Source organism: Callithrix jacchus, chromosome 2, assembly GCF_049354715.1.
Source record: "Callithrix jacchus isolate 240 chromosome 2, calJac240_pri, whole genome shotgun sequence".
Taxonomy (NCBI): Eukaryota; Metazoa; Chordata; class Mammalia; order Primates; family Cebidae; genus Callithrix; species Callithrix jacchus.
This window is the reverse complement of record NC_133503.1, coordinates 39,231,883-39,245,908: the sequence shown is the minus strand read 5'-3', so window position 1 is coordinate 39,245,908 and position 14,026 is coordinate 39,231,883. Positions and strand designations below refer to the sequence as shown.

The 14,026-nt window shown below is 41.6% G+C and overlaps 1 protein-coding gene across 16 annotated transcripts in view; it reads right to left on the bottom strand.

Moving 5' to 3' along the window:
* The window catches only part of LOC100398424 (protocadherin alpha-C2), a 211,453-nt gene that overhangs the window by 144,843 nt on the left and 52,584 nt on the right, over positions 1 to 14,026 (bottom strand). For 2 of the 16 annotated variants that reach the window (XM_054252557.2, XM_035286286.3), the window contains exon 1: positions 1,705 to 4,239. The exons of the other annotated variants lie outside the window; for them this stretch is intronic. In XM_054252557.2, coding sequence (XP_054108532.1) covers positions 1,705 to 4,092 — 2,388 coding nt within the window. In that variant the 5' untranslated portion in view covers positions 4,093 to 4,239. Of the gene's footprint in view, positions 1 to 1,704; positions 4,240 to 14,026 lie in introns of those variants that run through there. 16 annotated transcript variants of the gene reach the window in all.

Genomic DNA, 14,026 nt, shown 5'->3' with positions numbered 1-14,026 from the left:
TGAGATGAATGAAACTGATCATTGTCAGTAGGTACTCACATTAATATATTTAATTTTTCTCTGCTAGATGAATCTGAAAAGCTCCTAGTTTCCCTTGGAAAAATAAATCAGGCCATTTTAAGTACGCAATAGTTAATAAATCTCTTGACTTTTCATGGAACTAAATCAAGAATGGACAAAATTTTTATTGTTGGGGGTACCACAATAATAGCTCACTGCAGCTCTGAACCCCTGGACTCAAGCAATCCTCCCACCTCAGCCTCCCAGGAAATGGACTGCAGGCATGCACCACTAGTTCTGGCTAATATTTAAAATTTTGTAGAGATAGGATCTCACTATGTTGTCCAGGCAGGCCTCAACTCTTGGGCTCAAACAATTCTGCCTCAGCCTCCCAAGTAGCTGGGATTACAGGCCTGAGCCACTTTGCCTGGCAAGAACATGAAGAATTTTAGTTATATTATTTCCATAAAAGCAGCATGTAAGAATGCAAGGCTTAACTTGTTTCTTCAAACAATATGAAAACAAGTATTATCACAGGAATAAAGGCAAAAGTAAAGACCGTTTCATAGATAATAAATTTATGATGAATGTTTAATTCTGAGAAAGAAAGAGAGAGAGAGAGGAAAGGGAGGGAGGGAGGGAGGGAGGGAGGGAGGGAGGGAGGGAGGGAGGGAGGAAGGAAGGAAAGAAAGGAGGGAGGGAGAGAGGGAAGAAAAGTGGCCAGGTGTGGTGGTTCATGCCTGTAATCCTAGCACTTTGGGAGGTCAAGGCATATGGATTGCAAGGTCAGGCACTGGAGACCAGCCTGACCAACATGGTGAAACCCTTTACTAAAAATGCTAAAATTAGCCAGGCATGTTGGCACATGCCTGTAATCCCAGCTACTCCGGAGGCTGAGGCAGGAGAGTCCCTTGAAGCTGGGAGGCCAAAGTTGCAGTGAGCCAAGAGATCTGACCACTGCACTCTAGCCTCAGGGGCAGAGTGAGACTCTGTCTAAAAAAAAAAAGGAAGAAAGAAAAGGAAAGGAAAGGAAAAAAAGAAAGAAAAGTAAATCATTTCCTACCTAATGGAATATTCTAGCTTTGATACAAGCCCGAAGTTAGAAAAGCCAATGGATTAAGTGCAGTGGCACTTGCCTGCATTCCCATCTACTCTGGAGGCTGAAGAGGGAGAATCCTCTGAGCCTAGCAGTTCAGGGCTACGGGTCATCTGTGAATAGCCACTGTACTGCCACCTGGACATCACAAGAAGACCTCCTCCCTTTAGAAAAAAAACACCAATTAATCTAACAATGTGGAAATATCACGGCAAAACTCTGCTAAAAGACAAGAAGGAGTCGTTTTAAATCATCCCTGGTTCTTATGGTCATAGTGGAAGTGGCATGGTACTTTAGTGAAAATAGTAATTATTTCTACTCAAGTGACTACAGAAGAGTCATTCTTGCATCTTATTTCTTTCGATATGTTCTAACCAAATATTAGAAGAAATAGGACATCTATTGGTTAAAGAAGCCTGATTATTCTTATGATTAGAAGATTGAAGATGTGTAGCATTTGGCATTTCACGAACAGACTTTTTTATCTAAAACAATATTCAAAATACTCATTAGTCATAAAAACTTCCCTTAAAAATCCGTGAAAAAACCCTAGATTTTAAATAATTTCAAATGCACTTCCTGATAGGTGAAATCTGTAGAAAACTCACCTGTCCAGGATGACTTGACCCTGACTCCTGTCTTTCACCTTCTTCCTCTTTATTCAGACCTGGAGGAAGACTAGGGCTGAAGGCCATGAGGTCCGTCTTAGGTGGGCCCTCCCCAGAGCACACCCTGTGCCTCCTCTGCTGCGAGTGCGACCAGCTCCCCACAGCGCTGGAGCACACCAGGGTGGGCTTGCCGGGAGCGCACGCACCCTCAATGGGCATCGCGGAGCACCGCAGCGCCGTGTATAGCAACAGCGTGAGCACCAGCAGGCTAGATACCACGCAGATGGCGATGATCAAGTACACGTTGACATCCACCAGCGCAGCCTCTGGGCTCGCGGGGCCCACCAATGCCCGCGACGAAGCCTTTGGCGCCTGTCCGCTCTCTACTAATGACACCAGCACGGTAGCGGTGGCTGTCAGCGCCGGCTCACCGTGGTCCCTCACCAGCACCAGAAGGCGGTGGCGCGGCGAGTCCGACTCGTCCAGGACACGCGTGGTGCTGATCTCGCCGGTGTACAGCCCCACGCGGAACAAGGTGCGCGAGCCGCCAGCCGCCGGCTGCAGTTCATATGAAAGCCACGCGTTGTAGCCTGAGTCAGCATCCACTGCACGCACCTTTGCCACCACGTGGCCTGCACCCACCGACCGCGGTAACAGCTCGCTAACTGTGCCTCCCGCACTGCCAGCCCGAGTCGCCAGCAGCGCCGGGGCGTTGTCGTTCTCATCCAGCACGAATACCTGCAGCGTCACGTTGCTGCCCAGAGGCGGCACGCCCGCGTCGCGCGCGCTCACCTGGAACTGCAGCAGCTCCAGCTCCTCGTGGTCCAGTGGCTGCAGCGCGTACACCTTGCCGCTCTCCGCGTGCACCGACACGTAGCTCGACAGCGCGCGATCGCCCACCCGCCGCTCCACCAGCGAGTAGGACACCAGCGCGTTCTCCTGCGCGTCAGCGTCCTGCGCAGATACTGTGAAGATGTGGTAACCCGGCGGGTTGTTCTCCTTCACGAACACCGTGTATTCGCGCTGCGCGAACGCTGGCGCGTTGTCGTTCACGTCGGCCACCTCCACGGACACGCTGGCTGTGGCCCACAGCGAAGGGGAGCCCCCGTCCCGCGCGGTCACCACCAGCTCATAGGCGGACACTGTCTCTCGGTCCAGGGCGCTGTCCAGCACCAATGAGTAGTAATTCTTGAAGGTGGACACCAGCTTGAAGGGGACCTGGGGCGTCAGCGAGCAGGTCACCTGTCCGTTGACACCTGAGTCAAGGTCAGACACGCTGATCAGGGCAATGACCGTGCTGGGCTGAGTGTCCTCTCGTATTGGGAAGGACAAGGAAGTCACGGTGACTTCAGGAAAGTTATCGTTGGTGTCTAAGATTTCTACCCAGACGGTACAGTGACCTGCCATTGGGGGAGTCCCCTTATCTGTAGCCTGTACTTCAATTTTATAAAATTTGTTTTCTTCATAATCTAAAGTTCCATTGACCCTCACTTCTCCATTATTCTGATCTAGTGTAAATAAGGGTCTTCCATTGGGCTTAATTGACATTAAGGAGTATGTTACCTCTCCGTTGACTCCTTCGTCTCGGTCTGTGGCGTTTAATTTTATCACAAGAGTCTCTTTAGCAGCGTTTTCCATAAGACTCACCTTGTATTCTGATTGATCAAACTCTGGATCATTGTCGTTAACGTCCAAGACTTGGACTAACAGCTGAACAATGCCAGTAAGCTCTGGTTTCCCCCCGTCTGTAGCCGTTAGTAGCAAATTAAGTTCCGGAGTTTTCTCTCTATCTAGAGACTTCTTTAAAATAAGTGACAGTCTTTTAATCTGCTTACTATTTGTTGAGTCTAAAGAAAAATACTCATTTTGACTTAGCCTATAGGTCAATAGAGCATTCTCTTCAATATCAGCATCAGAAGCTCCCTCTAGTGGAAAACGCGAGTCCGATTGCTTAGATTCCGCAATCCGCAGCCTTTGTTCTCTGAGAGAGAACACCGGCGGGTTGTCGTTAATGTCCTTCACCTCCACATCCACATGGAAAACCTGCAACGGCCTGTCCACGATCACCTCCAGGTGGATGCTGCACTTCGCACTCTGCCCGCACAGCTCCTCCCGATCGATCCGAGAATTCACAAACAAAATGCCATTCTGCAGATTTACCTCCAGAAGGTCCCCGTGTGTCTTGGACGCCACCCGGAACAGGCGCGGCACCAGCTCCTCCAGCTCCAGCCCCAGGTCCTGCGCGATGCGGCCCACGAAGGTGCCGTGTTTGGCTTCCTCGAGCACCGAGTAGTGGAGCTGGCCGCTCCCCACCTCCCAGAATTCGAGTAGGAGAAGCCAGAGCAGTAGCCGTGAGATGCCCAATTCCCTTCTCTGAAAACCAAACATTGCATACGAAATTGGCTTCCAAAACAAACTTCTTTACACTTACAGTGCCAGATTCTTCAGTTTCAGGTTAAAAATCTCTCTGAATTCTTGAGAAGTTTCAAAGAATCCTTTAACGGTGGCATCCGGTATGATGGAGTCCCTTTGTATGGGAGTGCCTGACTGTTCAGACCAACCTTTGAATGAACTTTCCACCAAGTAAAGAGCGACACCTTGCGCCTAAAATTGTGAGTACTGTGCACTACATTACCACCATAGAATTTCATGTTCTTGGTTTTTTCCCCTAAGCATTTCCAAAGTGCTTATTTGTGGAATATTCAGATTATAAGTCATAGTGAAACAAAATATATATAGAAAAGACATTTTATTTCTTTATTAACATCAAATTTAAATTATTGTGCCTATGTTTGACTTAGCATTATAAAATTATTCTTTTACTTATCTAAAATACATATACAGAGAGAGAGAATTCAATTGTTAAGGTGGCCTCCTGAAAAACTAGGGCTAAACATTTCCTGAAAGTGTTGTTCCTCATATAAAAATGTTATCAAATTTGAATTGTTTTACTTTCAGTCTCCCTTGTTACCTTGGCTGCTAGGAAACTCAAAGAAAAATCTGAAGTTTTATAAAAGGAGCTCTTTAATCTTTATGTTCCACATGCTCTATTTTTATCTCTGTACCTTTTCATATTTATTTTCTATAGTTCTGGTCTTTACTGTTATTTACATTTAATTGTTTTCTGACTATAAGAAAAACAAATATATTCTTAAACTTGTTCTTTTTTTTTAATTCACAAAGGAGAAGTCTATTCATCTAGAATTTCTATTTGACACATGTTATTTCTAATGTAAGCCATAGTAGCATAATAAAGGTATCAAAATTGGGTATTTTATGTAATGAAGTCAATTATATGACAGAAATAGGCTTTTCAACTATAAAATAAATTTTATTATCATTCGATAGAGTAAATGAAATCACTGTGAACATTTCTGTGCCACATTGGCATTTCCAAGTCACCAACATTGGTTCCTTAATCTAATTTATATCCTAAGGATATATGAAAAGACAAAATTCAAGCAAATTACAACTTAAGCAATGAAAACTCTCATAAGCACTTCCTGTATTTTACTTAGTATTCTGTGAAATTTCATTTCCACAAACACTAAGTTAATTTACCATTTAGTTGAATTCATTTGATTAATTTTCTACATTTTAAGCATATATCAGACACTTAGAGGAGATATCATTAAAAATCATGCCCCTTGTTTTCCATGAACTTATGATCTCAAACCCAAAATTCTTTCAGCAAGAAACAAACTATTTTCATGAATATAACTAAATTAGATTAAGGAACCAATGTTGGTGACTTGGAAATGCCAATGTGGCACAGAGATGCAACAAAATTTTAGAGTAAAAAGTGATTTAGAATAAGTATCATTCTAGCTTGATATTTTGTTGTATGATTTTGATGGTTTATCTCCAATATAAAAATACTACAATGGCATATGAAAAAATTATCACATGTGCATGCTAATATTTTATACATATTCAACTATTAATTTGAGATTTTGTTCTGCTTTTTTCAAATTTACTCTTTTCCCAATGTTGTCATAACACTAGAACTCTTATTAAGATAAATGTAAAATTCTATATTAAAAATTAAAGGAGACATGTCAACTTTTATGACAGCTAATTCCGTTACGCAACTGTAAAATAATCAATTACAATAACCTCTAATCAAAATATAACATTAGACCAGATGACAGTGTATTCAACAAGATATTTGAAACATATCAGGTTTATTTTGAACAAAAAGAAACAATAGATCTTCAATCACTTCATTATGAGAATTGGGGATGAAGATGCTACATGAAATGTAGAGTCTTTCAAGGTAGGGAAATGAACATGAGAAGGTTTAGTCTGGAAAGATGATGATATCATATATTTGAATTAAAACAAGATGTTAATTTAGGTATTAATTTCCAATCATACAGTATTTTGTGAATATATAAAGTGATACTAAACAAATGCCAAGTCGTAAAAGAGTTTGATATAGTGTACGAATCAATGACCCATCTTTTGCATTTTGGCTGTGATATTCCAGATGTCACCATCTCAACCAGCCCCTGGTGAAGATATTATGCTGTCTTTGAACTCACCTTTGAGGATCAGCCTAATATCTGGGTATCGGCTAATGCTAAGAAGTCATTTCAATAAAATTATTGTTAACTGAATTTGTAAAATCAACTGACAATTAAGGAATTTTATGTCTGACTTTTACTATATCAATCAGGACATATAATCTGCCTGTATGTCCTGTTAGTCATATATGTATTAGAGTGTATAATTTAATGTCTCTCTAATGCATGTCATTCACTGATATTCTATAACAGACCTAGTGCTATGATTTCTTGAAAACAAATAAATGTTGACACCATTGTCAGAACCCCAGGAGGTTCTCCAAAAGCAATGGATTAGAAGTAGATTATCCAACCACTGTATGAACAAAATTATAAGATTTACTTAGTGATGCTAATTCTGCCGTTTCATGGCTTAGTCAAGTAAAAACAGTCATTTGGTCACAAATCATCTGTCGGTTGGTACAGGCCTCTCAGCCAACAATAAGACTGAGGAAGACAGAAAGACCTACACACATTTGAACATTTTCATGGGAATCTATGTCTTTAAATTGTTATTTAAGTATGCAATATTGTAAACATTTCTTGAATCCTTTAGCCATGTTCAGAGTCCCTGAAATAATAATATCAATATTTATACTTATCCCAAACACTATTCGCAGCCAAGAAAGATGTAATTTTTTGTATGCAGTATTTAGTTTGGGTGTTTTGGAAGGCTATTGGAAACCAGTTTTCCGACTTTTCTCACATGTTAAATGATTCTTACTTCTATCAAAATATCTATCTCAATGTGGCATTGATTAAACAAATGATAATGATGATCATGAACTCTTATAAGAAAAAAATCACTTAACATAGAAAACTTAGTGTTATCTCAATCATGCACTGTACAAAATTAATGATGAAGGAAATCATGAAGTTTCTTCTAAGCACAACAGAAAGAAAGATTTGCTTGTACACAGCTTGTGCTTGATTTTCCTAGCCAAGACTATGTTTGAGCAGAGAAAAGACTTACTGGAGAAAGTTCTACATTATAGTGAACAAAAGAATGCATCAGAAGTCTGAAATATATGCATTTGAATAATATCTCCACCATGTCCTGGCACTGGGTAAAATAGATAAATAGCTTAGCTTCTCTTATTTTATCTTTAACATTGGAACAGTCATATGTACTTTACAAATTATTATAAGGATTAAATGAAATAATGTATTTAACTCCCTCACATGATGTCCAACAAATATATTGATAAAACACTCAAACAATGGTGATTTATTATCACTAAGTTACTGATCAATGTTTGCTCTCGTTCTATAGTTATGGATGAAGAGAATTCCAGCACCATAGAGTAGGACAGGTTTTTCCCTTTTCTGAAGATTTCCTTAATGTTTGTCTTCATGGAAATCATCCTCTCAGAAGTTATTTTTCTAGGTGGAAAATAACCACTAATTCCTTTTCAGCATTTATATTAACTTTACCCTATCTGTAACATGGTTACCCTCCCCTATGTAAATATACTATTTCTTTACACAGAATTAAAGGGGATCTCATTTGTAATTAGAGCCAAAAAGAGCAAAATAATTTTCCATATAATTTGATATACATCTTTATAGCTATAAATACATATTCTCTGGGATCCCTTTAAAGAAAGCAATTTATATGAATGTGGTGTGGAGGCAAAAATAATTTGCATCAAATATATCAAGAGGATATAATATTAGATTCTAAGGTGTAATTAACACCACAATTGTCAAGTGGAAGTGCCTTTATTAATATTTCATGGTTCTTATACTTAAGTTATTTTATTTTATTTTAATTCTTATTTTTTATTGCATTTTAGGTTTTGGGGTACATGTGCAGAGCATGCAATACAGTTGCATAGGTACACACATGGCAGTGTGTTTTGTTTGCTTTCACCCCTTCACCCACATTTGGCGTTTTTCCCCAGGCTATCCCTCCCCACCTCCCCTTAAGTTATTTTAAAAAATGACTTTTTTTTGGTAGAGATGGGGGTCTCACTATTTTGCCCAGGCTGGTCTCAAACTCCTGGCCTCAAGCAATCCTCCTGCCTTGGCCTCCCAAAATGCTGGGATTACAGGCTTGAGCCACCCTGCCAAGCCCAGGAATGCCATCCTGATGACCATGCAGCTTGATGAACAGAGACAATGGTATCACACTTCATCATGTACAGAAAGACTCTCCTATACTCAAAGCCCAAATAAGTGTGAATTTTCCTACCCTAAAATATTTTCATACAGCCAGGTATCAAAATGAAAGAAATATGATTATAATCAGTGCTCAAATAAATCTTCCCAAAATAGAAGAGCTCAATAACTTAAACTGGAGGACAGCAGAAATTAGTTCAACAGGTAATTAAACAGAACCAACATTAAAGAAAAAGAAGAAGAACAAAATTGTTGGCTATCTGAAGTAGTTGAAGATTGTGAAGAAAATGACCTTAAAATGAAATTATAAGAAGATTGAAGACAAAAATTAAGAAGTAAAATTACCTTTAAAGGCAAGGCTGAAACACCATCCATGGCAATCACTGTCTCAAAAAAGACTGCCATCAATCATGAAGGAACAAAATTGCTTGTGAATGAAGCTGCCTCAACCCTGCTTATCACCATTTGTGAAAGATGAATTTACAGATTATAGAAATATAAAAATTTAAACATGTTTTAAATTTAAATAATTATGATTTTATGAATTAACTATTGTCATGGTATTTTCGAATATATAAGTGTAATGAGTGGAGCACACAAATCAGGGTAAGAAGATGAATAGGAAGAAATAACTTGCTTCAAAATTGAGAAGATTTGACCTTCTCATAAGGATCATTATTCATCATGATCCTTCCTGTAAGACTTAACTTTCTCATTTACAGGAAACATCCATTCAGTCTATTTCATTATTAGTATTATCATTATACTTACCAACTGAAGAATATTCCTAAAGAATATTCATGATGACTGTAGTAAAAAGTGAAGATGGCTAGACTTCTATACTTTTTGCTTTGAGACACAGTTTCACTCTGTTGCCCAGGCTGTAGTGCAGTGGCCTGATCTTGGCTCACTGCAACCTCCGCCTCACAGGCTCAGGAGATTCTTGTGCCTCAGCCTCCTCAGTAGCTGGGATTACAGGTGCTCACTAACACACCCGGGTACTTTTTTTTTATTTTTAGTAGAGTTGGGGTTTCACCATGTTGGCCAGGCTGGTCTCCAACTCCTGACCTGAAGTGATCCGCCCGCCTCGGCCTCCTGAAGCGCTGGGATTACAAATAGGCATGAACCACCCCGCCCTGCCCCAATGTACTTTAAATAAATCATCTCAAAAGAAAAGCAAAACAAAATAAATAAAGCAATTAAATTAAGCAATAATTTGGTGAACATTACCAATGTTACTGTAAGGGACATAAATAGGAACGAAATACTCTCCAGGATTACAGTACTTACATTCTCAAAATTTTCCTATTGAAATCCATCTCCAAAGCCAGAAAAATGGGGAACAGTACAACTAAAAGCCAGGAGGACTTTGGGCGGCATCTCTCCAGAGCACAGGATCTGCCTCCTCTGCTACGAGTAAGACCAGTTCCCACTGCGCTGGACCACACCTGCTTGGGCTTGCCCGCGCGCACAAGCCCTCGATGGGCGGCGCCAAGCACCGCAGCGCGTGTGCAGTAGCAACCTGAGCACCAACAGGCTGGACACCACGCAGACAGCGATGATCAAGTACACGTTGACATCCAGTAGCGCAGCCTCCCGGAACCCGATACCTGTCAATGCCCGCAAAGAGGCCTTCCTCGTCCGGCTGGTCTCCGCCAGTGACACCAACACGTTGATCGTGGCAGTAAGCGACGGCTCGCGGTGGTCCTTTACCAGCACCAGCCGGCGGTGGCGCATAGCTTTCGCCTTGTCCAGCGTACTCTTCTTGCTGATCTCTCCCGTGCACAACCCCATGCGGAACCGGGGCTGCCAGCCTACTGCTGCAGCTCATACGACAACCAGATTTTGTAGCTGGAGTTGGCGTCTACCGCGCGCGCCTTCGCCACCACCTGGCCTCCACTCACCGAATGTGGCACCAGCTTGTTCACAGCGCTGCTAGCTGACCCAAGCGCCAGCAGCGCCAACCAAGTTGTCATTCCTGCAGTAACACCTGCAGCCTTACGTTGCTGCCCAAAGGCTGCATGCCCACGTCGCGCGCGCTCCCCTGGAACTGCAGCAGCTCCAGCTCCTCCTGGTCCAGCGGCTGCCGCCCTCTGCGCGCACCCACACTTAGCTCGACAGCGCGCGCTCGCCCACCCGCCGCTCCACCAGCGAGTAGGACACCAGCGCATTCTCCTGAGCATCCCCGTCTCGCGCAAACACTGTGAAAATATGGCAGCCCGGTGGGTTGTCCTTTTTCATGAACACCATGTACTCGGCTGCATGAACGCCAGAGTGTTATGGTTCACTGTCGGCCACTTGCACGGACCCGATGCCTGTGGCCAACAATGAAAACGAGTCCCCGTTCTGCGCAGCTACCAACTGATAGATTTGCTCTCTTGGTCCAGGGCGCTGTGGAGCACCAACGAACAGGTGCTGGGCAGCGCCTATTGAAGGTGGACACCAACTTGAAGGGACATGAGGCATCAGGGTGAGGGTCACCTGTCCCTTGACACTGAATTTAGCATCAAGTACACTGATCAGGGCTATGATGGTACCTAGTGGAGTGTCTTCCTGTACAGGGAATGATAATGACTTACTGCTAACTCTGGAACACTATCATTGATGTCCCAGACTTCTATCAAGTCTGTGCAGTAGCAAACATTGGGGAATTGCCTTTGTCAACTGCCTGTATTTGAATCTTCCATTATTTAGTTTCCTCCGAACCTATCTTTACATTTACTTTTCTTTCTCCACCGTCTGAATCTATGCGAAAAGGGGCTTCGATGTTAGGGGAGACATCAGTTGCAAAGAAACAATGTGGCTGTTTAAAACCTGTCCAAATTTAAAGAGTTAAGTCTAATAACCAGTGTACCTGTGGGCACAGTGGTTCACACCTGTAATCCCAGCACTTTGGGAGGCTGAGGCAGGTGGATCACAACATCAAGAGATCGAGGCCATCCTGGCCAACATGGTGAAACCCTGTCTCTACTAAAAATACAAAAATTAGCTGGGTATGGTGGCACGTACCTGTAATCACAGCCACTTGGGAGGCTGAAGCAGGAGAATTGCTTGAACCCGGGGAGAGGAGGTTGCAGTGAGCCGAGATTGCATCACTGCACTCCAGCCTGGGTGACAGAGAGAGGCTCCGTCTCAAAAATAAATAAATAAATAACCAGTGTACCTTCTCTTGCATTTTCCAGTAAATTCACATGACAAACTGCTTTTTCAAACACTGGGGCATCATCATGTACATCCAGCACTGTGCCATGTAATGCACTGGTGCCTGTCAGCTCAGCTTTGCTCCATCACTTGCTTTAAGCACCAAAAGTAACTCCGAAGTGACTTATCTTTCTGCATTTTTAAAATACACCTTCAAGTGGTTTTACCGGCTCTTCATTGGTTGGCATTTCCCGGGAAAAATAATCACTGGGGTACAGTATGTAAATTAGCAGAGCATTGGCCCCTGCCGCTGCATCCCAGACACCCTCTAGTGAAAAACAAGAATCAAGAATCCTTGTTTTCTAAATAGATTATTTCGTGTCACTGAGAACACTGGCAGGTTGTCTTTAATGTCTTTCACTTCCATCTCCACATGGAAAATCTGTAGCAGCCTGTCCACAACCACCTCCAGGTGGATGCTGCACTCCCAAGATCCGCCAACACAGCTCATCGAGGTTGATCCGAGAATCCACAAACAAAATGCCATTCTGCAGATTTACCTCCAGACGATCCCCATGACCTTTGGCATCCACCCAGAACGAGCACAGCACCGGCTCCATCAGCTCCAGACACAGGTCCTGCACAATGTGGCCCAGGAAAGTGTCATGTGCCATCCTTGGCCTCTTCCAGGATGGTATAGTGAAGCTGGTCCTCCCCCTCCTCACAAATTTCGAGGAGCAAAAGCCAGTGCTGTAGGCTCTGGGATTCCCGGCCACTTAGTCTGGCAGCTAACATCATGACTCTCTTTCGGTTAGTAAAACAGTATTTCATGACTAGAAAGACATAGTTCCTCTGAGATCTTTTGATTCCTTGTTCCTGAGGTTCCACATAATCTTAATGTGTGTTTGTGGTTTTTAAAGCACAGGAACAATGGAGCTTCTTTCTGATATAGGAATAATCTGATTTTCACCTGTTAAAAAAAAATACTTTTCTTGGAGAACAACAATATCCAGTGGCTTAATACATAAGTGGATTTGATTTCATATTATTTTACTTACCTTCCATGTTCCTAATTCCTACATATGCATTTATGTGGGTTTTCTTTTTTTAAGCTTTCAAGTCCTTTCCTATACCTTCTTGTGTGTGTCCAGTACCTCTTCAAAATTAGGTTTGTCTTACAAATTGGAATTCTATGAAGAGCTTTATCTTGTATGTAGACATCCCAAAGAAAGTACTACTGCGCCAACTATATTATCATGTGAATGAATATGAAATAAGATCATATTTGCCAGATACTTGCGTATTATTTCCTTTACCTTTTTCAATTTTTGAAATAGGGTCTCACTTTGTTGTCCAGGCAAGAGTCACTGCAGCCTCAACCTCCTGGGCTCAAGTGATCCTCCCACCTCATCCTCCCAAGTAGCACCACAGTAGAAACTATAGGCATGTACCACCATGCCTGGCTTATACACATAAGTACACGCACACACACACATATATGTAAGGAGTACACACACACATATATATGTGTAAGGAGTACACACATGCAAACACACACGTGTGTGTGTGTGTGTGTGTGTAAGGAGACCCCATCATATATATGTTCAGTACAAGGTATCCCTATGTTGCCCTGGTTGATCTTGAACTCCTGGCCTCAAGCAATCCTCTGACCTTGGCCTGTCAAAATGCTGGGATTACAGGTGTGAGCCACCATGCCTGGCCTTAAATTAGTACTGATGAAGAGATTAATGCATCTGTATACCTGAGGCTTTTATGACTGGTATGAGTTTTTACTAAATTTTATATATTACTTATAATATGATATTCAGGAAGATTTTTTCCAAATATCAGACAAAGTATATATTTCATAAACCTATTTTGATATAACAAATATTATATTGTTTCTAAATGCTGCATTAATTTGGCATCTATAATTTCTAAGAGCTGGAGACAGGGCATGGAATGTATTAAGACTGAAATAATGCCCTGTTTAAATTCTTGCCACAATTGTCTCTTTTGATGTTCCTAAACTTGAACAATAATTTTAACTTCTATTTTAAGCTATTTATGAAGTGCATATGAGTAACAAATTCAGTCTCCATATTCAAAGGGAAAGGAAAGAAAAAGTAATTGCTAAGAGCTGTAGGCAAGATGATAAATTCATGGCGTTGGTGTTTGGTAACACTAGAATTAATAAAGTTTTTTTATTAATTTTTTTTATAAATGAAATCATGAGTATCAGGTAACAACCAATTTCAGAAAAACACAATCAATAGTGCAGCTTTGTCACTAGGCAAGTAAATTAGCTTTCATTTCTGGGTCTATATCATACAACCCAACCCTGTTTAAGATGACTAGAGAAGCTATTTTTTTTCTTTTTTTTTTAGGTCTTGGGACTAGAGAAGCTATTAAATTAAACTTTACAATTTAATAGATCAGTAGAAAATATTAATTTAATTTTCTCCTCAAACTTTTAATATTAATTAGTAATAAAG